The 27,501-nt window shown below is 46.8% G+C and overlaps 1 protein-coding gene across 5 annotated transcripts in view; it reads right to left on the bottom strand.

Moving 5' to 3' along the window:
- WSCD2 (WSC domain containing 2) overlaps positions 1-27,501 on the bottom strand; it is a 125,817-nt gene that overhangs the window by 32,527 nt on the left and 65,789 nt on the right. For 2 of the 5 annotated variants that reach the window (XM_005572137.5, XM_015431493.3), the window contains exons 2-4: positions 26,009-26,934; positions 15,842-15,956; positions 11,507-11,691 (exon numbers count right to left, since the gene is read on the bottom strand). In XM_005572137.5, coding sequence (XP_005572194.1) covers positions 11,507-11,691; positions 15,842-15,956; positions 26,009-26,390 — 682 coding nt within the window. In that variant the 5' untranslated portion in view covers positions 26,391-26,934. Of the gene's footprint in view, positions 1-11,502; positions 11,692-15,841; positions 15,957-26,008; positions 26,935-27,501 lie in introns of those variants that run through there. The other 3 variants (XM_015431494.4, XM_074007703.1, XM_074007704.1) reach the window with 2 other exon arrangements.

Raw genomic sequence — 27,501 nt, 5'->3', positions numbered from 1 at the left:
CCTGGGAACATTCAAAGAAGTGTGGGAACACCTTTGATGGCTCCAGTGGTTTGAGGCCACTGGCACTTGAAGGGCTGGGGCTGGAAATGTGCATGCCTGTTCTGCACAGGACAGCCCTTCACCTCCTAAATGAGCACGTGCCACATCCCAAATGCCACTAGTGCCCTGTAGAGAAACACTGGACAGTCATCCATTTTGTGGCCTGAGTTGCTGAGTGGGATGCCCTGTAAGGTCACCTAGAGCATGATGTCCATAGCATGTGCCATACACATTGTGTGTGTGTCTGAGTTTTCCTCTATTGCTCAGGTTGGAGTGCAGATCTCGGCTCACTGCAACCTGCGCCTCCCAGGTTCAAGTGATTTTCCTGCCTCATTCTCCTGAGTAGCTGGGATTACAGATGTGTGCCACCACACCCAGCTCAATTTTTGTATTTTTAGTAGAGATGGGGTTTCACCATGTTGGCCAGGCTGGTCTGGAACTCCTGACCTCAAGTGATCTGCTTGTCTCAGCCTCCCAAAGTGCTGGGATTATAGGTGTGAGCTGCCACACCCACCGGGGAAGTGGGCATTTGAGCTAAAGATTTACGGCAATGAGGTGGGAAGTCCCAAGCACTGTGGATTAGCTCTCACTTAACCAGAAAACTCAACCGGATGCTAAGTCAGGTCACTGGGCAACAAGATGCTAACTTTCCCTCTCTTTCCACTCCACTTGAATCTACTGAGTTCCTGCTAATGCCAGGCTCCATGCTGGGAACTCCGGGTCCACTCAGTCTGCACAGCACCCATAGGTGATAGATGCTATGAGTACCTCCATCTCACAGATGATAAAACTGAGGAAGCTGAGGCAGGCTCGCTGGCTTCCAGTGTTACAGAGCTGGCAAACAACAGGGTGAGATCAAAGCCAGGTTTCCCTGTCTCCAAAGCCTGTGCTTCTTCCAATAATAATAATACTATTATGAATAGATGCTTATATTAATATAATATTAGCCCAGTGCAGTGACTCATACCTGTAATCCCAACACTTTAGGAGGCAAAGACAGGAGGATCCCCTGAGCCCAGGAATTTGAGATCAGCTTGAGCAACATAGCAAGACCCTATCTCTACAAATAATTTTTTTTTTTTTTAAATTAGCTATGGGTGGTGGTGCATGCCTGTAGTCCCAGCTACTCAGGAGGCTGATATGGAAGAATTGCTTGAGCCCAGGCAGTTGAGGCTGCAATGAGCCATGATCATGCCACTGCACTCCAGCCTGGTTGACAGAGTGGGACCTTGTCTTTAAGAAAATCATAATATTTTTGTGATTGTTATTGCTACCATGTACTGATTGTATGGTATGTGATGGGAAGTAGGCTGAGTTGTTCACACATGTGTCTCATTGAACTCTCCCATTCACTCTGGTCATTTGGGGCTCCCCATTTTCACAGATGAGGAAACTCAAGGCTCAGAGGACTGAAACTGCTTGATGTGAGTCACCCAGCTTGTAAGAGTCAGACTTACATCTTTGATATTTATCAAGTGCCAGGCATTGTGTAAATGCTTGATATATCTTATCCGGTGGAACCTTCCTAAACCTTAGCAGGAAGATCTCATTCTCTCCATTATAAAGAAGAGAAAACAGGTGCAGAGGGGAAGTGACTTGCCCAAGGCCATACAGCTGACAAGTGGCAGTGTCTGGATTTCAACCTGGGAATGTCTGAACTCCAAGTCTGTACTCTCCTGGGCTGTCCCTTTTTAAAAAGCCACCCCTGGCTTTAGCATTTCACAACAGTGGGACATTGATTTTCTCTCTCCCACCCTTCATGTCCACTCTGCTTTTCACCACAAATCATTCAGAAAGTCAGGGCTGTCACTCTGAGGTCGCTTGACCCCGGGTCTCTAGAACCAACTTCAAATTGTTAACCTCCCTCTTCCCCAACAGAATCCTATTTGAGGGACCATCATGAAATCCTCCCAGGTCGTAAGCTAGAGCTTGGAGGGTTGCTAAAGACAGTATTTTGGGGGTTGGAGCCAACAGAGGCCCCTTTAGGGCTGGGGCAGTCCTGGGTACCCTTGTAGGGATCCCAAGCCCACCAACTCTTATCCTCTAATGTGGGTCCTTTCTTGAGTCCTGTTCCACTACCCTGGTGGGGTCTGAGGCCCCCAAAGCAGTGTGTTGGGAAGACACAGTCGTGTCTGAAGAAGTGAGTGGTGTTTGCACATGTGTGTGCATGTGTGTGTGTGTCTGTGCATTAATGGGGGCAGGAGAGACTGTGTGAGGGCACTTGTGGGTCTGGCTGCACTGAGATTGAGCAGTGGGATGTGACACTGAATGTGTGTCTGTTGCTGTGCACACAGTGCTCATCTGTGTATGAAAGGGTGTGAGTGATGATGTGTGCATCCCATGTGTATGTGTGACTATGCTCATGCCAGTGTGAGTGCAGATCCACCTGTCTGGGCATGTGGATGCTGACCTCTGAGAATGCAAATGTGACCCTGTAGACCATGCTCATCTGCACATCGTGGGTCTATGGGGGAACATAGGAGTCTCTGGCCCTGTGCATTTGACTGTGCGCTTCTGTAGATAACTTGTGTGGTTGTGCATCAAATCAACCTCTAGGAGGGCGAGTCTTACCATAAGGTGTTTGTGCACGTGGAGACAACAACCCCAGGGGCTCTCTCTGGGTTGCCTGGCAACCAGCTGGCTGAGAAGAGGGCTCCTCTTCTCCTAGTAGAGGATGAGGCTGGGCTTCAGCCAGTCCCTCATGAGCCCGGTTCAATGCCACCAGGGGTTTGACATTTCCCAATCATCCCAACGGCTGGCACCTAGGTTCAGATGAAAATACTTATTTCCCAGTGCAAGGGGAAATGCACCTTAAGAAGAGAGAGTAACTGGATGGGTAGATTCCTCTGATGGAGTGCAGCCCAGATAGAGTCTTTTCCCAGGATGCCAAGAGCACTGGGGACCCTTGCACCTGGTGCCCACAGCCAGGGACACTGCTGGTGTCTGTCCCAGTTGTTTGCATCACAGTGGATCTCATATACAAGTCATCTCTATATGGGAGTATGCATGTCTGACTGTGGGCATGTGAAAGCTGAAGCAAGCCCAGGGTGGTCTTTGGGGTCCTTCGCCCTCAGGAGTCACCCTTGTATCCTCTAAGAGCATGACCCCAAATAATCAAAGGCACTGGAGCATCACTCAGGGCCTGTGGGTGGCACACATGCATCTTCCTCTAGGCTTCCTTGGCCAAGCGCACTGCCCTCTCCCCTGTCCCTAAGCTGGGCACCCATCTTTTGGGCTCAGTCCGCTGATGGGTCATATTAACATGCATCTCCAGATGAGCTTCAGGGGACCCACCCTGACCCAGAGCCCCAGGAGAGGCCTTCCATCCTGGCACCACACCAGAGAGCCATGGCATTTCCCTGGACTGACAGGCTCAGGGTGAGCCATCCTGGCTGAGGAGCAGAAGACTTAGTGATTAGGAAACATGAATTCTCATCCTGACTCTGTTTCTCCTCTCTGGAACTCAGCATCTTCAGCTGTAAAACGGGGAACTCTCCTTCACATGGCACCTCTGCCCTTCCTTGTCTTTGACCATGGGCAAGTTTCCTCTCATTTCAGAGCCTCAATGTTCTCATCTCTAAAATGGGTGCATAAATATTGGGTGAATCATTCAGAGATGGACATGGATAAACCTTGTGAGCTACAGGTACTAGAGAGGGGGCAGTCAAAGGTCTGTCTCCTTACCTGCTGTCCTTCGACTGAAAAGAGGGGGAGAGCCATGTGGAATCCCTAGGCTGGCATTTCTCCATGTGATTTCTTCCAGCCTGCCTAGATATTAGGAGGCCAGAATAGGAAGAGGAAGGAAGTCTTTGTAGATCCAGCTCTGCAGAGACTGGCCTCCCTTTGACATTTAAACACCTGCTAATGAGTCCCTGACTCTCCCAGCTTAGAGAGGAGGGCTAAACTGAATGCTCTGAATACCAAATAAGGTGAAATTTTTAGAGGACTTAAAGGGCCCGAGATGGATTAGAAACTACTACTGCGCACCTCTTTGGGCAAGATGTGTTCTGGGGGTGCGGTGAGGGGATAACAGTTTGGGAAGTCAGTTCCAGGAGCAGTTAATCTCCTGGGTGGAAGGCATTCCTGAAGTCTGGCCTATTTTACTTTGTGAGGAAACTGCGTGAAGTCACAGAGGGCTTCCTGATGTCCAGCAGAAGGTCTGGAGAGCTTTCCAAGTCAGGAAGGGATTGGTTTAGCTTGACACCTGGGACCTGGGGAGCTCTCTGGAGGCCATCTCCCTCTGCAGGTGGCTCTCCACTGTCTTGGTGATCTGGACACAGAATACACATGGTTGCCAAGACATTTACTCTCCCCACTTCCCTCATTTCCTCCATCTGTAATATGGGTCACCTGGCCCTCCCCTTCAGTGGGTGAGAGACTCTTTCATCTCTTATGTCTGAAAATGAAAGGGAAGTGGCAAGGGAATCCCTTGGCTTCCCTGACACTCTCCTGTGGTATAAAGAATTCTGGATTTCCATAGCAGTGAAAAGATGCTTTCTTGTTTGCAAAAGGCTCTGGTGTCCTGAGGTAAGGGCCTTGGCTCTAAGTCAGACAGACCTGGGTCAGCTGCTTATTGAGCTGTGTGCCATTGGGCAGGTGTCTTCACTTTGCTGAGCCTCAGTTTTTCTCATCTGTATATGAGGATTGTAGTATCCACCCTGCACAGTTGGGGTGAAAGTCTATGCGATGGCATTTACAACAGTGTCTGAGACGTAAGTACTCAAACCATGCCATTTCTTATTCCTTTCTCCATCACTTGCCCATAATATGTGGAGGGTGGCTAGAACCCATGCACTGTTTGCTGTCAGTGGTCCATTAACATGCCTGCTGTTGGCATTTGCCATTCCATTATAGGCTGATAGTGACCATGACTCTGCCTTAGGGCCTGTGAGGGACAGGCTGGGCCTGCCAGGGAGTTAATCTCCCCAGGAGCCACCCTCAGCCAATGGTGGATGAGAGTTGGAGAAAAATAAATACAGCAGCTTTCTGTTCCTCAGGTGAAACATGTCTGAAGTTTGTTCAATACCATCCCCCAGAGCTCTCCAATGGGGTTAAGCTTCCGTTGTCCTCACTAGAGACCTGCTTTGTCAGGGACCCTGTATTAGCTTTCTTCTCCATCTTACCTTTCTAGTCCCCTATGGGTGCATCTTGGCAACACTTTCCAGGTAGCCAAGGTTCACATCCCTGTTTTGGGAGAACCCAACTTAAAACATCTTGGATCTTTGAGCACTTTCAATCACAAGGAAAATCCACAGATTTCAGGGCCATTGCTTTTCACAGCTCATAGTCTCTGTGAATGGTACTCCCTGGAGTCATGAATGACAACAGCAGTAGCCCTGGATGGCATCTTCCTAATAATCAACCTTTCTAAATAATTGCCAATGATGGCAATAATAACAACAGCTGTTTACTCTATGTCATTAGTGCTAAGTATGTTGTGTACATTATAACTCAGTTAATCCTCACAACAACCTATGAGGTGAAAAATATTATTATCCTGTTTTATAGGCAGAGATTCAATTACTTTTCCAGGTCACACAGCTGGTAGGGAGCAGAGCTGGGATTTGACCCCAATCTTGTTTGACATCACATCCTAGTTTCCCATCTCTTTACTATCCTGAAGAAGGTATGCCCAATTTTAACAAGTTGCGCTCCAGAGACCCCCATGCCAGCTACCTGAATTTTCCAGAAATCCTCTCAGGCCCCACAGTGGGAGTCCAAGGATTGCAAAAGCCCATGCCCCACATTCTGACAATGTCAGCTCTGCATTGCCAGGCTAGCTGGGATGGTACATGACCTCAGCAGCTTGGGCTTTTTACTAGCAAGAAGCAAGCAGAGCAACTGTTCATCAACTCCCTTTGCTGGGGGCAGACGAAGAACAGCCCGGAACCAGCTGCAAGTGTCTCTGAAGTCCTATCATCTCTTTGTTCTGGAGCTTCACAAAAATGAGATAAATGTCACCTGGCATCAGCTTAGAGGCAGCTGTGGAAGAGTTCTCCTTGGTTTGAAAGAAGCCACCACCCCCTGGGTAATTAGGCCAAGCTCCACTGCATTAAAGATGTGGTGAGGAGGAAAGGCAGTGAGCTGGAAGCTGTTAATGGCTACCTAGCTACCTATAATCAGAGAGAGATTGAATTACACAAAGAGCCTAACTGTCCAAAGAGAATTCAAGCCAGCTATTTTTAGACATTACCAAAGGCTCCTGTGGGCTGTTGGAAATTCAAATCACTTGAATTGGGTGCTTCTCGGAGTGAACTGGGGAGTTTCCATTAGGAAGAAGCTACTCTGTAACAGGCACTGTGCTAGGTGCTTTCTAGTCTTTTCCTCACTTGGTGGCCACAGAAATTGTGAAAGATTGGGATTGTCTTCATTTTATAGATGAAGCACCTGACACCTAGAAAGAACGAGTGGCTTGACCAAAGTCAATACAGCCATCAAATGAGAGAATTGGGATAGAAACACTATGCCTGATTCCAAAACCTGCATTGCTCCCAATATTTTCCTGTCCAATGACCTAGATTTTGCTTAGGGGAGAAGAGCAAACCAATTATCTCCCATCATGATGCAGAAGAAGAAATATTTTCTCTTATTCCCTTGGCCCTACAGAGAAGAGTTCATGGGGTCCCATATGAATTATGAAATTCTGGGCTCCCAGACCTACAGCAAAGGGAAGTAGAAGAAGCCTCCAGGCCTAGCAAAGAAGGAGTTAGATGTGGTCCATTCCAGCAAATGTGACTGTTCCCTAATCATCTGAGGGTTCCTCTCAGCAGAAGTAGTTGGAATGGAGGATCAGTGAAAATAAAGCAAAGCAGTGCACAAAATTCTCCTTCTAACTCTGGGAGACAAAAAATTGCCAGAATTAAGAACAGTACACAAAATCCACCATGTAAATTGTGAACCATAAATAAGGTACCTATTTTTTCAGTGATAGTGTAAGCTTCATAATGTCTCCACTAAACTAGGAAGGAAAAAACAAAAGGAAAAAAGTGCAGATCCCTGGGAGAGGCTGGTTTGCTATCATTGGGGTTTTAGGCAGTGCTAAAGGGTGGTCAGCACCATGGACAGCCACCCTTGGGACTCAGGAGCCTCGTTCTGATGAACTTTGCAACCCAAATCTTGCAAGACTCTTTCAGGCAAATGAAATTTCTTGCAACATCCCATAAAGCCATAATGGTCTCAAATCACCAGCAGGTCTCTACCCCTGGGAGGAGAGCTACACTTGCCGACACATTTAGCAAACTGCTGTGAAAAATGTAATCTGACCAAGAAAGAAGTCCATTTCTCGGTTCTTTTGTAACAAGGGCAGAGTCCACGTGCCCGAGAGTCAGTGTCAAGGCAGAATAGCAGGGTGCCTGCAGACATTTGCTCTGCTAACCTTTTAATGCTCTCACTATTATGGGAGCTTTCCATCACCTCACCTCAGAAACACCTAGGCTGGCATCCTGTGCGAGGCAGATGCCCCACCAGAATGGTGTTTGGGAGATAATAAGCTTCCTTTAGATCTCTGCAGTCATTAAGAGTTCTGTGCCACTGCTTAGGAAAACACAATTAGGACACAGTGTTAATACCAACTAATGACTCTACAAATGAAATCTGGTTTCTGCCATAGCTGTTTGCTGGAGCACTCACTCATTTCTCTTGCCTGATGTAATACATGCCAGAGTTGTGTGCCAGTGACTTGGAAGGCATCCCTTTCTGACTTATTTGTGTACAAAGCAAATCCTAGGCATAATCCTAGGAAATCGAAGATGCCACTGAGTCAGAGCAAAGACATTGCAGATTTCACATTGCCTAGAGTCTGGAAACAAGGTGAAAGGAGGGATCAGGGGTCAGGGAAGGGAGGAGATGAGCTGGAGCCAAGGAGTTCCCCGAAAAGAGAGAAGATGGTGTTCTGAACCAAATTCCAGGGTCAGGGTGTCTGCAACACTGTGGCAAGTGGGTACCCTAACTGGGATTCATGGACCTGGGTTCCAGCCTATGCTCAGTCCCTAAGAGGCACAGTAGCCTTAGAAAACCCATGCCTGCCAGTCATTTCCTGCAATAGGCACCAGGCTTTTGTGCTCTCTTTTATTTGCCTAATTCCTCTCCCACTGCTTGGTGATTTGTCTTGAGTCTGGGTATCCTCCTCTTCTCCGCCAGGAAACAACCTTTCAAGCCTCTCATCAAATGTCCCCTCCTTTATCGAGCTGCCCCCTCCTTTATGGAGCCTCCCCCAGTGCTGTTCAATTTAGCCATTCCTATTCTCTGAGCCACAGTTTCTCCAGTGTAAAATGCAGACATCAGTGAGAAAGGTGCTTCCAACATAGCATTCAACACATGACCTTTGCTGACTCTGGACTTTTGATCATGAATTAGAACCCATGGCTGTCCCCTTCACCTGGAATCCTCTTAGAATGCGATTCAGCTCAAAAATTGCTCCCTTGGCTCTTGAAGACAGAGCCCCTGCAGCCCCCTGGGTCTCTGGTTCAACCAATCCTACTTGTATTGGGTCTGCACAAAATTATCCTTCTAACTCATGGTTGAACCAATTTTATTAGTATCAGGTCTGTTGCCCCATGAGATGGAAAGCTCCTTGAGGTCAGGCATTGTGCTTTACTGACCACTGAGCTTCTCCATATCTCATCCACAGAAGAGCTCATCAAGTGTTTTGGTTCAATGAATGGTTCCTGCACTCTCTTTGTATACCATGTTGCCAACTGGATTTGAAACATTGTCAACCATCTCTCTCCTTGTCCAAGCTGCCTTCCTTCTAAGTCTCAGTCTTGGTAGCCTCGGGATTAATAAGGCTTAGATTTTCTTTTAGGGTCTCCAGCTGAAGGTGCTCAAGCTTCAAACCTTATATGGTGATGATTCAGAACAACAGTGATGAACTTTAGAGAATCCAGGACTCCACTCTCAGTAGAAATAAGTGTGTTTCTTCCTCTTGGACATAATACAAAAATGCTATTCTCAGATGGTACAAAGCACCACCCAAATAATTGTGCCACACAGAAGGGGCAAGTGAGGGGTGCAGAAGCATTCCTGCCAGCAGCCCCCCAGCTGACCCATGGTCAGTGAAAGTGTTATTATGTAATACAAGGTGATCACAGCAGTATGTGTGTGTGTGTGTGTATCTGAATGTGTGTGTGTGTGTGAGAGAGAAAGAGAGAGAGAGAAAGAAACGGGGGTGGAGAGAGGGAGGAAGAGAGAGGGAGGAAGGTGAGGGAGAGAAAGAGGAAGAGAGAGGTGGGGAGAAGGAGAGAGGGGAGAGAGAAAGAGATATTGAGAGTGTGTCCAGGTTATTCAGCCAACCTGAACATTAACCAAAAGGAGGTCTGGCTAGTGTCTGGCTAATGACATACACAATCCAGTTCTTGTTATCTATCTCAGCTTCATCCACTAGGATGTGTTACTGGCAGCAGCTTTCCCTCTAAATATCCCTGACTTTAAGGTCATCTCTTCAGATGGTCCAAATGTTGCTATCAAAATAACATAAATATTGACATAAAGGCGATCAGCTGTAAAGGTGATAAATCTGCCACTAAGTTAAAAACTCGTAATATTAGCAGCCAAACCAGAAAGCCACTCTATGAACATTCTCTGGCCTGGATTTCATGTGCTACCTCGGTCCTCTGCCCTCTGCCCTCCTAGGCCTTCATACCTGAACTGAGATGACTATGGGGAGGTGGAAGTTGTAGTTCATTTGGAAAAAACAGCCAGTTTGCAAATTGACCACATACTCGACCCTATTGCACAGCAAAGCTTGAATGGAGCTTCAAAAATAAGGGATTTGAGGCTGAGCATGGTGGCTTATGCCTGTAATTCCAGCACTTTGGGAGCCTGAGATGGGTGGATCGTAAAGTCAGGAGTTCGAGACCAGCCTGGCCAACATAGTGAAACCCTGTCTCTACTAAAAATACAAAAAAAAAAAAAAAAAAAAAAAAAGAAAAGAAAAAAAAATTAGCCAGGCGTGGTGGTGGGAAACTGTAATCCCAGCTACTTGGGAGGCTGAGGCAGGAGAATTGCTTGAACCTGGGATGCAGGGGCTGCAGTGAGCCAAGATCACACCACTGCCCTCCAGCCTGGGCGACAGTGTGAGACTCCGTCTCAAAAACAAACAAACAAACAAAATATATATGTACATATATATTTGGGATTTGAAACACTGAACACATTTTCAAGCAAACAAACAATGAGTTTCTATAAACAATGAAATTCACATGGAAGAGGCCCTTCTCTGCAAACAGATTAGCTGTTAACTTTCTGCTAAAGCCACCCGGGTGGGCAGGGCTACATTCTGGACGAGATCCACAGAGGCTCAAAATGTGGTTTGTGGACCAGCATCCTGGCATCACCTGGGAGCTCTTTAGAAATGCAGCATCTTGCTGGACCTGCTGAATTGGAATCTGCATTTTAAAAAGATCTCCCAGGGGAACTCTCAGACACATGCAAATCTCGGAAGCACTGGCCAGAGGGCTAGAGAAGCAGCTGTGGATTTCTGCTTCTGTCTTTGGACTGCGTGGGAGGGGTAACCCCCAGAAAGGTCAGCACCCCCCCATCTTTTATCAAACACATTAACTCTTCTCATAAGTCTTAAGGTCATCTGGAATTATGCTATGTGACCTTGGACTGGTTGGGGATAATTAACAACAGTAATTACCTGAAAAGGCTGTAGGGAAGGTAAATGAAATCAGGCCTGTAATTGGCTTAGGACAGTGCCTGACATACAGCAGATTATTGATAACTAGTTATTAGCTGCTATTAAACATTCCTCCCCAGTCCCCAGGAGGGGACAATGATGGGACAGTGCCCTCAGACAAGGAGCCAGCTCCTGTCCTCTTATTCACTCCCTCCTGTTGGTTTGGACATCGGAGAGATTTTCCAACAAGACTCAAACCAGAAGCTTGAACAACCCAGGATGGATTCTCTCTTTGAAAGCATCAAGGGCTCCAGAGTGGGTTTAAATTCTCTGCTGCTTACAAGCTTTGTGACATTGAGACTCAGTTTCCTCATCTGTAAAATGGGAATAAGTAAATAATAGTACCTATGTCAATGGTCATTGTGAAGATTAGATGTGCTATTCTACATGAGGCATGGAGAAAAGGACAAAGTGTTTGCTATTGTCATTACCACCATCATCATCATTAGAGACAATCTGCTCTGAGAAAATCAGGATGGGAAGGCAAGGCTCAGGTTCCAACTCAGTTTCAGAGGGAGGAAGACTGGTGAGAATGAGGGATGCAGCTGGAACCAGAGGCAGCTCAGAGTGGGAGGGAGAGAGAAGCGCATGCAGGACCATTCAAAGGAGCTGGGGCAAAGGGCTCTGTGAGGGACTGGGAGAGGCGAGGCTGGGGCAGGACGGTGGTGGCCTTGGAGTGATGGGTAGCCAGGGAGGGTACAGGGCAGACATGTGGGACTCTTTACTCTGGTGGGCAAGGGCTGCAGCCAAGGAAGGAGTAGCAGAGAGGGGCAGGGCAGACTCACGTACACCTGCGGGCCGACTCCTGGGCCAGCTGCAGCCGGTAGACAGACAGGCGGTTGGCGCCGCCGCACACGCTGCCTCGCTCGCCCTTGCACTCCATGTCGCACTCTGCCTCGCTCACGTTCGTCGCCTGGATCTTGTGGCCGCAGTAGCACTCGGCGCCGAACTCCAGCCCGGCATACAGGTAACCCCTGGGGGAGGCTGCTGTCAAGCAGGGTAGCTGCCACCATGGAGACCCCAAGGCAGGGAGACTCAATGTGGAGACCTGGGGGATGGGAGGGCTCTGGGGACCAGGAGATCCCAGGGGAAATGGGGAGACTGCTGATGGGAGGTTGGGGCAACTGAGAGACCCCAGAGGACAGGAGAGACCTCAGGGGACAGGAGACCCATCCATTGTGGAGACCTGGGAGATGGGGGGCATTCGGGAGACAGGGGGACCCCTAAGAAATGAGACTAGGAAGGTAGCACACAGAAAGACCCTGGAAAGAGGGCAGGGGAGACCCCGAGGTGGGCAGGGAGACTCCAGGAGATCTGTGAGACAGGCATGCTCCATGGGGCAGGAGGATCTGGGTCTGGGATAACGAGACCCCAAGAGGAGTCAGGGAGGCTACAGAGTTAGCCTTGCAGGGGGCAGTGTGGAGGCAGGAAAGCCAAGAAGGAATACAGGGAGGCCCCTAGAGGACAGAGAGACCCAAGGAGGGGACAGGAACACCCAGGGACCATCCACCTGCCTTCGTCTTCACCCTTCCACACCTACCCACATAGACACACCATGTCTATATTCACACTCACCTGTACACACCTGCACATGGTACACCTGTCAACACACACACACCCCAGATCCTGTGGTCTCCCCTACCCCACTCTCTTTCTTGCTCTTCCCTTTCTGGAAACCTGATACATTCATCTCTCCAGAGTCCAGCTCCTTTATTCTTGGAAACATCACCCAGGAACGGTGCCTCCTTGTCCCTTGAGAGGAGCTAGGGTGAAGGGAGGAGGCACAGGGAGCTCATGAGGGAGGCAGGGACTCTCGCATCCCTCTGGGAGAGGACAAAAATGAGCTCACACATTCATCAAGGAAAAATTCCTAAAAATAAAAATCCAGGCACTGCAAGGTTTTCAAGTTTTTTTGAAAATTTTCATAGTGATGGAATCCTTTCCTAGAAAGGACTCTTAGTGGCTACCCCACTCTGTAAACAAATGAAAAGAGCATTGCTTGCTGTGGCTCCGGGAGTAGGAAGAACAAAGTCAAGATGGAGAAAAACTGAGGTTCAGGGAAACCCATAAAAGAGGCTTGATGGAGCACTTTTGCTCTTCTGCTATGGGAGGACACAGCAACAAGGCACCATCTTTGAAGCAGAGAGTGGGCACTTACCAGATACCAAATCTACTGGCACCTTGATATTGGACTTCCCAGCCTCCAGGACTGTAAGCAATACATTTCTGTTCATAGAAATTACCCAGTCTAAGATATTTTGTTCTAGCATCCCAAACAGACTATAAGATGCCCACCATCCTTCCCTTGGCCAATTCTGCTGCAGTCATGGGCTCTCTGATCTTTAAACACACTGAGTTCCGTCCCGCCTCAAGTCTTTTGTCCTTGCCATTTTTCTGCCTGGAACACTCTTACTCTGCTGTTTGCATGGTTTCTTTTTACCTTCCAGGTCTGGGCTCAGTCATCTTCCTAGAGAATCCTTCATTGACTACCACACTGAATGTTACTCCTCATGCTGGGCACTATCCCATTGCTCCGTTTTGTTTTCTTATGGTTGTCATCACTTTTGAAATGATCTTAGTGATTTTTAATGTAGTTTGTAAATTGCCTGTCTTGTTCTCTAGAATATAATATCCAGAAGGGCAGTGACCCTGTGGGTCTTGCCCACCTATCCCAGGACAATGCCTGGCATATGAGAGATGATTAATACACATTCATGGAATGAATGTAGACCACTTCCCTGATAGACACCCTGCAGTGGCTCCCCATTACCCTCCTGGTCAAATCTGGATGCTTTAGTTGGCTTTCAAGGCCCCATTTCACTGGGCTTTGGGCACCTCTGTGGCTTCCTCTCCTGACACTCCCTTTGTACCTTCTGTGCACTCCCATGCTGCCTACCTGAGCACCCTGAGTGTTTCAGTGTATTTCAGGAGTCCTGTCCTTTGAGTATGCTGTTATTTCTGCCCTACCTAGAAAACTCCTACTCATCCTTCAAAACCGAGCTTATGGTCTCACCATGATAATGCTTCCTAAACCCTCCACATGGAGCCTTCCATCCCTTCCATCTTCTTGACTTTCCTGCACCTTGCAAAGCACATCCACCCCAGCACCCATTATACTTGATGTCTCTGTACCCTGGTTTCCTCATCTGTGGAATGTGGTTCATAACATTCCTGCCTCACGGGGGTCTTGTGAAGTTAAAGAGTTAATATTTGCAAAATGCTCAGACAGTGCCTGGCACAGAACAAGTGCTTTTTAACTATTGTAAGCTGTTGTTATTCTGTGGCCCAAGCCTATTGTTCATGCCTCTATCTCCCCAACCAGATGGGAAGCCCCGCTGAGGACAGGGCTGTGGATGGTTCATCTCTTCATCTCCAGCACCCGGAATCAGGTCCAGCACCCGGAATCAGGTCCAGCACCCATGGGCAGTCAACAAATATTTGCTGAACCAAATTGAATTACATGAGTAGCTCTGACTCATCTTGGCTGTCACCTTCTCTGAGAAGTATTTCCTTTCACCCCAGGCAGCTTAGACCTTGTCTGCATGTCTAACTGTCTGCGATTATTCCATCTCAACCCTTATCTGACTATGTTATCCCTCTCTGTTTACATGTTTGTCTCCCCTTGCAGGCTCTTTAAGGCCAGGGGCTGTATGGACTTCACCTCTGTTTCCCCCGCCCCCCTGCACACAAGTTTGACAGATAAGTTAGTGACTTCATGTTATCAAGGACTTGGAATCCTTTTCAAGTTGGAGAGGGTCCTGGGCTCAGGATTTTAATAGTGGGCTCCCTAGGCAGCTGATTACAAAGAGGGCAGTGTTTCCTAATCAAGAACAGCAGGGGTCGGGTGTGGTGGCTCACACCTGTAATCCCAGCACTTTGGGAGGCCGAGGTGGGCGGATCACGAGGTCAGGAGATCGAGACCATCCTGACCAACATGGTGAAACCCCATCTCTACTAAAAATACTAAAAAAAAAAAAAAAAAAAAATTAGCCAGGCATGGTGGCATGTGCCTGTAGTCCCAGCTACTCAGGAGGATGAGGCAGGAGAATCGCTTGAACCTGGGAGGCAGAGGTTGCAGTGAGCCGAGATTATGCCACTGCACTCCAGCCTGGGTAACAGAGCAAGACTCCGTCTCAAAAAAATAAAAAATGAAAAATAAAGAACCGCAGGAAGAGTCTCTCAGTGGTCACCCACTTGCCCATTTCCACACCAGGCATGCAGCTGAGGTTGGCAGAGCTTGTGACTGTCGGAGACAGCCAGCTGGAGCCTGGAGGTGAGCATATTAGAGCTTCTTCATGAGCCACTACAAGGTCAAGGGGCCCAAGAAACAAGGAGAGAAGCTCAGCTCAGCCCCATGGTACCCCCAGGGGTCCTGTCCCTGTTCACCAGATCTCTGGGGACTTGTCCACTCTCAAAACGTCAACTCTCTCCACCCTACTCCCAGTGCATGTCTAATAAAAACCATCGTTGTCTTCTTAGATTGGAAAACACTGTCTGAACAGGTAAGTGTTTCTCCGTTGGAGAAAAACAAGGAGTTTATATATTGAGAAACTATTAGATACCTTCACCTTACCCTTTGTGTGGACATCTTGCAAGCCTTATGCTCACAGCCCTCATCTGCATGCACGCGCACACCTAATGGTGCATTTCTAAGTTGTGTGCAATTCTTCACAACCTTGCATGCTCTCAACACAGTGTTGCACATTCACCAAATGCAATCAGACACCTACACACACAAGCACAATCCTGGGCCCTTGCACACATATTCACAAAGACTCCTGCATACACGGTCACTATTATTTAAAGATCATTGCATATTGGCATTAGGCTCACAAACACAGCTAGCTGACCCTGTACTCTGTTTGCTACAAAATTGTTCCTAGACACAGTGTGACACAGTAGCACAACCACAAACTCCCATAGACCAACTCTTGAACAGTCCACAATTGTGTGGATGTGCTCATGCACATACACACAATGCATACACACCTTTGCATCAACCTTTCCTGTGGTCACGTGCTCACCCTTCAACACACCCTCCCATAGCAGGGCAAAGAATGCCACAGGCAGGAATCTTAGAAGGAAGGGCCTGAAATGGACAAGTCTTGGATGCTGGGGCCCTACCGTTCAGCACAGTTGTCCTGGCAACGGAAGATGGTCATCTTTTTGTAGTCAAAAAAGGACACTCCTCGAAGGGCCCGACTCTGGGTGTCATCCAGGTAGCAGCCGATGTACTTGGCTTTGGGGAAAGGAAAAAGTCAGAGGTGGCTGGGGACAAAGCTGCAAGGGTTACAGGGGGAAGCCTCACCAGTGTGTCTCTGGTTATGTGACCTTGTTGACCTTTTAATGTCAAGTCCTTCCTTTGGGCAGACATGAGAGAGTGAAAGTCATTTGTCTTGGCAGAACCTGGTCTAATCAGGGCAGTGGAAACCAACAGAGAGGAGGGAAGCCTTCTGTGGGCTGCAGCCAAGCCGTTGAGGTCACCCAGTGACAGCTGGGCATCCAGGAACCTAAGCCAAGGCCACTCCCTAAGCACCAAACACAGCTTCCTATTTCTTGCATTAAGACAGCTCTAAGAGGCTTAACATTTGATAACATGTTACTGTGTCTACAAGCTGCCTTAAGACATTTAGTTTTCCTTGGAAAGTGCCCTGGACTTAGCTATCTCAAGGTCTAGGTCCTCATTTCACTTTGTTTACTTCCTAGCATAAGCCTAGTAAGTTTAAGTCAGTTAACCTTTCAGAGACCTAGCTTTATTTGAATCAGGAACAAAAATAACAATCCAATGAGGTTAAAATAGAATGATTTATGTAAAAGTTTCTACCATAGTGTCTTGCATATGATAGGCATCAAACTAAGGTGAATAGAATAAGAAACTGGCCATTCACAGTGCTGTAGAAAGTACTTTACAGTTTGTCTCTACTGTGGGTCAAAGTGAATGTTTCCATTCAAAGGAAAATTTTAAATAAAGTGAAATAGCCATCCAATTATATATCATAACTTAGTTTTCTTCAAGTAGTAAACATTTTCCCTGTACTTTATGGTAAATAGTAACCCCCATACATGAAAATAGCACTTCACAGTTTATAACGTCTTTTCCCATATGTTTTTAAAATTATTATTATTATTATTTGGACATTCACTTTGGTAAGTGCTTTACATACATTGTCTCCTTGCATCCTTACAGTGATCCTATGAGAATATTATTACCATTTTATACAGAAGAGAAAAGGGCCCGGAGAAGTCACTTGCTCAGAGTAACACAGCTCATACATGTGGATTCGGAATTGAAGCAAAGCAATCTGGCTTCAGAGCCTGTGTTCTGAACTGCTTGCTTTTTGAGTGGGGGGATCTTTGTAATGCCCCCATGTGAAGTGGAGAACATTGACATTGTCATGCTCTTATCTTAGATGATTTAACAGTGACCCAGAAAGGTGAAGTGGCCTCCCTATGACCCACAGCTAATTGTGCATAGAATAAAGGTTTAAATCCAGGTCTGCGAGACCCCCAAATCAGTAACTGGAGGTTAGACCGAAGATCCAGCCAGCACTTGGAATTAAATGTCCCTTATATGGAATGATTGAAGAAAATATTAAATGCCACTGAATCGCTTCCTTGGCTAGACCACTGTCTAGTTTAAACTGTGAACTTCTTTCCCCGCTTCCTTGTGGTGGAGAGCAGGATCTAGCAGAGAATGCAGGCTCATTACTGAGCAGTCACTCCCCTGGACACAGCTCTGCTAAGTGCACTATTTTTTCAGCCCCGCTGGAGATGTGTCTTGACCTGATCACCTTGAATTTCCTTCATAAGACAGAGGTGATTTGCTCGACTAAGAAGAGTCCATCTTTAAAAGAAACATTGCCTCCCTGGAGCAGGCACACCAGACAGTGACAGACCTGGAGAAGCCCAGGTCTTGTCTCTGTGCTTGTTCAACAGCACGTGCCCCTCCCACCACAGATGGAGTCACAGCCCTTGACTTGGAGCACGAATGCTGTTCATACCTGAGCTGGGAGAGAGCACTCTGTGGCCATGTGGTCAAGGGCTGCACACTAACTTCAATTCAGCCATTCCCTAGAGGACTGAGTGTCTAAAGATGCACTGTAGGATAGGCGGGAGGGAAAAATAGAGGGTGCTGGAGGGAGAACGAGAAGGAAGAAAAGGAAGGAAGGAGGGATGATGGAGTAGGGAGGGAAGAGAAGGAAGGGAAGAGAGGAGGTAAAGTTTGGTTTATTTTGGTGGCCTGAGGTCTTTGTCATCAGATCAGCAGATTGTGTGTATGTGTGTGTGTGTGTGTGTGTGTGTGTGTGTGTGTGGTGTGTGTGTGTATGACAGAGAGAGACAAAGACAGAAACAGAGGAGACAAAACTCATGTATTGAACACCTACTACGTGCTATCTCATTTACTGTGGGCCATGTCTCATGTTTTAAAAATTCAGTCTTCACAAACTTCTTATGAACCCATTTTAGAGATGAGGGAACTGATCATAGTGACTCTTCTGTTTACCTTAGAAGCACGTCTTAGTTTGGGAATATGGTGTGTGTTCTGACTGGTAACTACTCATGTTACATCTGCTTTTCCTCTTTTCAAAATGCAATGGGAACCTATGTCATCTGCCCACGTACCTACAGCTTGTAGCATTTGACTTCAAATTAAAGCCCAGGTCTGTCCTCCAACCATCTTACACTTGAGGAAGTTTCATTTCTCTTTGGTCACCCCAACACCTGAAGAGGAGGAATGCTCATGCTGCAGAAATGCTGGGCTTGAAGTTGGATGTCATAGGACTTTGGGTGACTTCACCTTAAGGTGAGGATAGGCACATTTGGCTACCTATGGAACAGTGGTCATGTTAGATAAGATTTTTGTAAGCAAATTAATGGGAGTAAAGATGTATGTGGGTATGTCCATTGCATGTCCACCATGGAGTGAAGGGGTGGACTGTAGTGGACTGTTTGTGCCTTCAAAGCATCTGCTCTAGATAGGTTTTTCCATCAGCAGACCTTACTTTCCCTGACCACAGGAGACGTGATGACCTTGGCAGGGTCAAACATATTGCCCATCCCAGCAGCCAGTGATTGCTTCAAGGAAGGACACATGACCCATTTGTTGCATTCTGAGAGAGTAAAGCTGGGAGAAAGAAATCTGCCTCTCCCAGGTGCTATAACCCCAGAGCTACCACCAGCCCAATCCCTGGCACCAAGGCCAGTCTGTGTAGGAGAACAAACAAGCCAAGGCATAGAAGAGCAGAGATGAGAGTGACAGGAAGAAGGCCACCAATTATTCATTTAAAAAATCCAGTCCAGCAGAGCCACTGCTGTAGTTTGATGACATGACACAATGCATTTTCATCTTTAGCTTAAGCTGGTTCAAGGTGGATTTTTGTCCCTTGGCACCAGGATGTGGGGGAACAGTAACTACTACACTGATACTCAAGCTTAGCAACTTGCCCGAGTCCACCCCACAGTGAGGGTCTCAGACCAAATCCATGCCCAGGTCTATCTATTCAAAGTTGCCCCTTCCTATATGCCACACTGAGTCCACGATTGGGAGGAGGTGTCTTCCCAGAGAGACCTGCCCAGGAGGAGGATGGAGCTGGGAAGTGGGGTGGTTTCTTGGGAGAAGATCTGGAGTTTTTACCATAGGTCCATCTTCCCGAAAGCCTGGGCTTTTAGTTATTTATTTTTAAGCTTTATTTTAAGTGCAGGGTACATGTGCAGGTTTGTTATATAGGTAAACTCGTGTCACGAGGTTTGTTGTACAAATTACTTTGTTACCCAGGTATTAAGCGTAGTACCCAATAGTTATATTTTCTCCTCTTCTCCCTCCTCCCGCCCTGCACCTTCAAGTAGTCTCCAGTGTCTGTTGTTCCCCTCTTTGTGTCCATGTGTTCTCATCATTTAGCTCCCACTTAAAAGTGGAAACATGCGGTATTTGGTTTTCTGTTTCTGCATTAGTTTGCTAAGAATAATGGCCTTCAGATCCATCCATGTTCCTGCAAGAAACATGATCTTATTCTTTTTTATAAGCCTGGGCTTTTAAATGGTGTTCTATCCCCTTCCTCACCCTCACACCAGACCAGGCATCAGGCTGAGATGTCCCACACAACAGGTGCTCAAAGACTTGTTGAATGAATGAATGACCCTCTGTTTCCTTATCTGTCAACAGGAGGGAGAGGAAGATACATAGTCCTTTATTAATGCTTTTGGAAAACGCAGGCATGTTATGCATCATGGCCTGATTAATGGGCTGAGCTCCATGGATCAGGATATCAATATTGAGCCAGTGTCCCTCCTGTCCTGGGAAAGATCTGGTGACCCCTTTCCCACAGACCTTTGGTGCAGGCTGCGACCAATACAACCATGGTTCCTGTCCTCAGAGTTGTATCACCCTGCTGAGCTCATTAGCATGGTTACTGCCAGCCCACTAAAGTCCTCTTCAGCCATTCCTCAGGGCTCCACCTTCAAATCCTGCTGTGGTAGCAGAATCTCTCAGAGACAGGAGGTCAGATATGTAAAACAGTGACAAAATCACAGGCCACTTGAGGGTGGATTAATGGCCGAGTTCACACAATCTATCAGCTCATCTCCACAGCGGTCTGAAGACTGCTGAAATGGCAAAGTCACTCCAGTTGGGCTATTTATCTCCAGTACAGAAACCAGCATCTGAAAAGAACTCTCCTGGTGGTAGTTTTTTTTCCCCTTTACTTTTTTCTTTTGCTTCAATTAATCTTTTCATGAAATTTTGCTCTCTTCGATGAAGGTGATTTGTTAAAAGGGTAGCTAAACATGAACTAATTTGTATGCCTCTGATTTATAATTTGTGAACAGATTCACAAACAGGAGGCCTCACGCTGTACTGGAGTCAACCAGATCTGGGTTCAAATCTCACACATGATGCTGCAATAGCCTCAAATATTACTCAAGCTCTTGGAGGTGCAGTTCTCCACCTGAAAAGTGGGAGCAAAAATTCAACTAGGGTTGTTACGCTGAATTGTGTGCCCTGTGGCCCCCCACCCCCCAAATGACATGTTGAAGTCTTGACTCCCAGTTCCTTAGAATGTGGCCTTATTTGGAAATAGGGTCATTGCAGATGGAATTTTGTTATGAGGCTAAAGAGTAGGTTGGGTCCCAATCCAATATGATTGGTGTCCTTATAACGAGATGGCTATATGAAGACACAGAGGTGGATGAAGGCTATATGAAGACACAGACACAAAGGAGATGGTCATGTGAAAACGGAAGCAGAGACTGGAGTAATGTGGCTGCAAGCCAGGGGTTGCTGAGGATGGCCGAGAACACTGGAAACCAGGAGAAAGGCATGGAACAGGGTCTCCCTTTGAGCCTTTGAGAGCGCATGGCCCTACCAACACCCTGACTTCAGATTTCTGGCCTCCAGAACTGTGAGAGAATAGATATCTGTTATTCAAGCCGCCCAGTGTGTGATACTTTGTTATAGCAGCCTGAGAAAGCTAATACAAAGATACTGTTAAGAGTGGCCTAAGTAACATTAATTTGATGCATTGAGCTATCACAGGGTCTGACACAGAAGGAAGACACAAGAAACAATTTTTCTCCTTCTGGGAATTCTCTGAAACCCTGGAAGGTGGTCCCTCCAGAAGAACACCCAGTGCTGCCCGGGTTTCTTTGTACCGGTGATGGAATTTCCTGCTCATATCTAGGCTTTCCCAGGGCAGAAGGGATGCACCACTCACTTTGGTCAAGGCCTAAGGATCCTACATACTAAGCTTACCCATCTCCTCTCCCAGAAAGCCAGCTATGATACCCCATGACTGAATGGGGTCCCTCCTTTTGAGTCCCCCAAAACTCTTCTAAATTTTGTTGGTATTGTCTATTATTTTTTTCAAATTAGAAATAATTTTGGATTATTGTAGAAGAATTTGTAATGAAATGAAAAGGTGCTACAATGGGGAAAAGCACAGCTTTTTCCTCTGAGGAATATTCACAACCTGTGCTTGAATCATTCCTGTATCTCCACCTCCCAGCAAAGATCTGGGCACGTAGTAGGTGTTTGATAAATATGGAATGAATGAATGAATAAATGAATGAATGGAGTTAGAGATCATATATTTTAAGAAAGAGGTAGTATAAGTCCAGTGGTTAAGAATAAGGGCTTTGGACTCTGATCAAATTGGGCTGGGGTCAGCTCTGCCTCTTGGCAGCTGTATGATATTGGGCAAATAATTGAACCTCTCTGAGTCTCTGTTTCTTCATCCATGAAATGGCACTCAATATTTTTACCTGATATGAAGTTGAAAGGAGAATATGGACAAACAGTCCCTGACACAGAGCACTTTAGTAACCTGCAGCCATTGTATCTTCAGCTGGAGGAGATGGGAAGTGGGTGCTCCTGCTATCCTTCCAAAAAAATGCAGACTAAATCTTCCCATGACCACCTTCACACCCAGCCCAAGCCTCTCTATAATCTCATGGAAATAGAAGCAGCACAGCCTTTGAAGTCAAAGTGGGTTTGGCTCCTGGCTCTGCCCCAGATTAGCTGTGTGACTTTAGGAAAGTCACGTTACCTCTATTCCCCCATTTTCTCCTGCAAAATTACAGTACATATAATAATAACTGGCATGTATTAAGGTGGCATGCCAGCTTATTATAATAATAATAGCTGGCATGTACTTTCTGTACACTAAGAAGTGACGTGATGTAGTGGTTGAGGTTCAGGTGTGAGACTCACAACACCTGGGTTCACATACTGGTTTGCTCCCTCCCCCAGGTGGGTAATCTTGGGCAAGTTACTTAACTTCTCTGTGCCTGAGTTTCCCTCCTGTAAGATGGAGTTCATAACAGTGTCTATCTTCCTTCATTACTATGAGGATTATGTGATGTAATAGACGTAAATGCTTTGAATAGCACTGGCACTTAGAGAGCACACGCTGAATTTACCTTATGTAATCATCACAATGTCATCTGATGTTAAGTACTTTTTATCCCAAAGAGGAAATGGCGTGTCAGAAAGGTGGAGCGACCTGCCCAAGGCTGCACAGCCAGCAAGTTGCAGGACTGGGATTTGAACCCTGATTTGGCTACTCAAAGTACAGGCTCTCACAGGGTCATGTGAACCTAGACAGTCCTAGGTAAATGACTGGCGTATGGTAGGTGTCAGTCACACCAAGGAACTCAGACTCCTGCCCAGCCTTAGCCCAGCCTGGGTGCAGCTCCTCGCCTCCCACTCCTGGGCCATGATGGGCTCTGAATCCTCTACAGCTTGAGTCCTGCATCACTGCATCAAGCAGAGCCCTCGCCAGCTTTGGAGAAAACCAAATGAGTTTAGCGTCAGGTCGGAGAAACGTCTCATTTTTATTAGCGTTAATCTAATATGTTGTCTTTCCTCGCTGAACTCTGAATAAGTTAATCAAGGACAGGCTGGATTTGTGTTTTCTTAATAACACTGCCTGATTCCAAAGGCTGTCTGCTGAGAGCCCTGGCCTCGGGGCTATGTTCTTATTTTCTCTTCCTTCTCTCTGCACTTCATAAAATATATAAGATTGCTGGATAAGGCATGGTGGGGGTGCAATTGGCATGGTATAGAAGAATGCCCACAAGCTTTGGAATTAAACAGACCTTGTTTTAAACCTTGGTTCTTCCACTATTGACCTATGTAAACTAGGGTAAGTGATTTCTTTCTGGATCTCAGTTTTGCCATCTCTGAAATGGAATAACAATCCCTAACTTACTGAGTTGTAGTAATTGAATGAGTCAATGAAACACATAACGTGGTCTAGCCTGTAATGATCATTCACTAGATATCAGCTAATATTACTACAAATAACAAGGACAGCAACTATTAAGTGACCTATTATGATAAGCCAGAGGATATTATAAGCATGTTACATATATCATTTCATTCAAATAATACATGAAAAGCAAATAGACAAGTGGTTGGTGCAAAGTAGGTACTCAAGAAATGTTAATTATTATTAGCGGTATTGATGACAGTATTTCATTGTTACAACAAATAAGAGAAAACGTCATTTCTGTATCATCTACGCCACAAGGAATTCATATTCTATCAGGGGACGTGGACAAACATACACAATTGCCATTAATATAAGTGCCATGTCAGGGAGCATAGAGGAGGAACATTTGATCAAGTCTGTAAGGGGATCAGGGAAAATTTCTTGAAGATTAGCAAAGCTGAGACTTGGAGGAAGAGTAGAGCTAACCCTGTAAAGGTACTCCAGGCAGAGGGATAGTCATTCATTCGTTTATTCATCCAGTCATTCACCCATTCAACAAATAGGTGTTCAGCAACAGCACTGAGCCAGGTGCTGTCCTGGGTGCTGATAGAATACAGACAGGCAATAGCCCTGCCCTCCTGGAGCTGACAGTCCAGTAGAACAGGCTGATCTTAAACAAAGAGGCAAACACGTAAATGAGATGCTTTCAGATGGCGTTCAGTGTTATGATGAAAATAGAGTCGGGGAATGTGGTTGTGACTGGGTAGGAAGTGGGGTTATTTGAGTTAGGATGCTCTGGGACAGTCTCTATGGGAAAGTGAGGTTTGATTGAAGACTTGAAGGAAAGGAAGAAGGAAGCTGTGCAAACATCTGGGGAGATGGCATCCAAGATAGAAGGCACTGCATATACAGAGATCTTAAGGTAGAAACAGGCTTGGTGTGTTCAATGAACTGCAGGGACAGTGGGGCAGAGCATGATGAGGGGAGTGGGGTTATAAGATGAGGTTGGAGAGTTGGACTATGGGAGGGGTCTGGAATTTGTCCTAAGCATTATGGGGAGCATATCCCAAGGTGTAAGCTGGCAAGGACTTTGGAGCTTTCAAAGTCCAGAATGGAGTCTGGAGTGGCTGGGGTGCAGCACCTCACATCTCACCTACATCTATAAGATGATCCCCAGGGAGATCCCAGGAGCACTTCCTGAGTACCTCTAAGCACCTACTCAGTGCTAGGCTTTCATGACTCTTGTTTCGTTGAACTCTCAGGAGCATCCAGTAAAATCCCCATTTTACAGATTTCAAAACTGAGTCCTGAAAAGGTAAAACCATTTGCCTGGGCCACATGGCTGGTGGGGGTGGAGCTGGAATATGAATCCACATCCCCTGGTCCATTCTGCCACCTCCAACATCTCCTTTGCCTCCCTGTGAACATTGGTTCTTGAAGAGGCAGAAGTCTAGGAAATTCCTAAGGGCAGAAAGATAGAGTCTTCTAGATGGTTCCAAGGCCAGGGGGAGGGGGAGACTGGGGCAGGAGAATGTGTTGCATTAATCCTGCTCCCTTCCACAGTAGGAGAAGGGTTTTTTATGAGTTGAATCACAGTAGAACACAAAGGCTAGTATAGTTTTCCATCTGCCTTGATTGGTAGTTTATTCTCCCAAACCATCTGGCCCAGATTTCTGAAATGTCCATTTGTGTTAATCTCATGAATTGTAGGGGTTGTGGGTTCCTCCCTAGCATGCTGGTTGGATGGGTAGATGCCAGTGGACTCTAGGAGACAGCCTTAGAAAACTGAGTGTTCAGGCCAGATTTAAACTCCATTCCTGCTGCTGACCAGCTGCGCAGCTTTGAGCAAGTGTCTTCCCTTCTTCAAGCCTTGGTTTCCACATCTGTTAACTGGGCACAGGATCATAGGGGCCTTGTTTAAGCCCATGAAGTGCAGTGAAAATCAAATAAGGTGGTGCACTCATGAAGAAAAGCCTTTTTAGATTATAAATGGCCGAGAAAATGCAATGAAGTCTATCGAGGGCAATGGTGTCCCCTGGGATCCATCACCAAGGGACCCAGCAAGACGGACTGAGAGACAGTCTGGTGGAGCAGAAGCTCTGCCACTTATCTGTGTAATCTTGTGCTTTTGGTACCTCACTTTCCTCATCTTTAAAATGGGAATAAATAAAATATATCACCTAGAGTTGTGATGTTTCTATATATGTAAAGTGCTTGGAAACAGTACTGGTGCCTAGTAAGTACCCAATAAATGCTGACTGTTTTTATTTTCATGTATATTTAACAAGGACTGTGAAAGGCTGCAGGGGAGAGTCAGACTTTGACCTCTGATAGATGTGGAATTTAAATCCAAACTTGCCTGTTGACAAGCTGTGTGACCTTGGGCAAGCTGCTTCATCCCTCTGAGCTTCAATTTTCTCCTCTGTGCAATGGGGATGATAATGGAAGGCACTATTTATTTATAGCTACAACTATATGACAGCTGGTTCCTATTAAACACTGAAAACTGACAGCTGTTATTATATTGTTAGTATCTCCTCCCTTCTCCCCAACCCCTCAGTGTCCAGATGTTCCTCGCTCTTACCTCGCTCTTCCTCCTTCTCCCGGACAACTCTCCCCTTGAGGGCTCGGCTCCAGGCTCCACCGTAGTCGCCAAGCTTGGCTCTCTCATTCCCATCCTTGCCCTTGAACCAGGGTCCGTACCTGCGAGCGATGCTCGAGGCTTCACCGGTGTCCCGGAAACCTCTGCCCAGATGCATGTCGCCTAAGAAGGGCAGCTCAGCACCCTCAGCCGGGCCTCCTGCGGCCGCGGGGTTCGCCTGGTTCCCCGAGACAGCGGGCTGGCCCACAAAGCCAGAGTGAAGGAAGACAAGGCTCCCGGCAGTCAGGTAGAGTGCCAGGAAAGTAAAGAAGCGCACAGGTTTCCGGCGGAAGTACCGCTGGAATTTGAACCAGAGCTTGGCCATAGCGGGATCATTCCGGACTGGCTCTCTGGGGCTTGGCTGGGGTGCTTGGGAGGGGATGGAAGGGGCTTGGTTTCCCAAGCTTTTCTTAGGGATGGAACACCTGGGGGTCCTCAGTCTCACTTTTCCCGAAAAAGTGATCACCAAGGCCAGAAGGGGAGGGCAAGTTCAATGCTTGGCTGAGGTCATGAGAAAGGATGGAGCTTACCAGCCCTCCCAAACTCAAGGTGAGCTTCTTTGCGCCAAGAAAGGGGTTTTGAGGCTCAGAACACACATGAGTTGGTCCCATTTTCCTACATATTGTTCTTCACTTCAGAGTCTTCCCAAAGAACTGTGAGAATAGCAATCAGAGAAGGTTTCTGAGGGTTACCAGCAGCTGCAGTTCACTTCTCACCCTTTCTCTGCTCCTCAGGCCAATGGATCTGGGTTATTTCGCCAGGGGCCTTGTTTCTGGCCTCTTCCCCAGCTGAAGACCAAGCTCGGCCTTTCTACCTCATGGGAACAGAAGCTGGTGGGCTTCCATCCAGTCAGGATTCAGGGATGCCACCTGCAAAACAGCGGAGACACAGGCATGAGAAGCCCCTTCACCAAAGCACAGAACCCAAGGGTTCTTGAGCATCCTAGAGGGAAATGCAGAGGCCTGGAGAGGGAGGAAACCACCAATGGCATGAAAAGGCTTAAGAGCAGTGTCGGATAAAGAGCATCCCTGAGTCTTCCAGAACACTGCCTTTTTCTTGACACCAAACTGGGAATTTGGGGGCCTGGATCCTAGTGGGCCCTGATTTGGGGACAAACTTCATCTTGGACAAGCACAGGTTCTCATGGGCCAGTGGTTTGCTTTGCTCCATACTTACTATATATTTGTCAAATATACACTGATCCAAGGATTACCTTAAGTCCGAAAAGTACTTTCAAGGTCCTTGCTGGACTACCTGCTGAACCTGGGCAATTCTGAACCAAACCAGGTTCATTCATTTTTTTTTTCCCCAACAAATAGTGAGACCTACTTTGTGTGAGGCACTGTCCTAGGTGCTGGAAATTAAGCTGTGAGCAGGAGAGGCAAAATCCCCTCTTTCACAGAGCTCACATTCTAGTGGGAAAAATAAAATCCATA

This window comes from Macaca fascicularis, chromosome 11 (assembly GCF_037993035.2).
Source record: "Macaca fascicularis isolate 582-1 chromosome 11, T2T-MFA8v1.1".
Classification (NCBI taxonomy): domain Eukaryota; kingdom Metazoa; phylum Chordata; class Mammalia; order Primates; family Cercopithecidae; genus Macaca; species Macaca fascicularis.
This window is presented reverse-complemented; position numbering and strand designations above follow the sequence as displayed.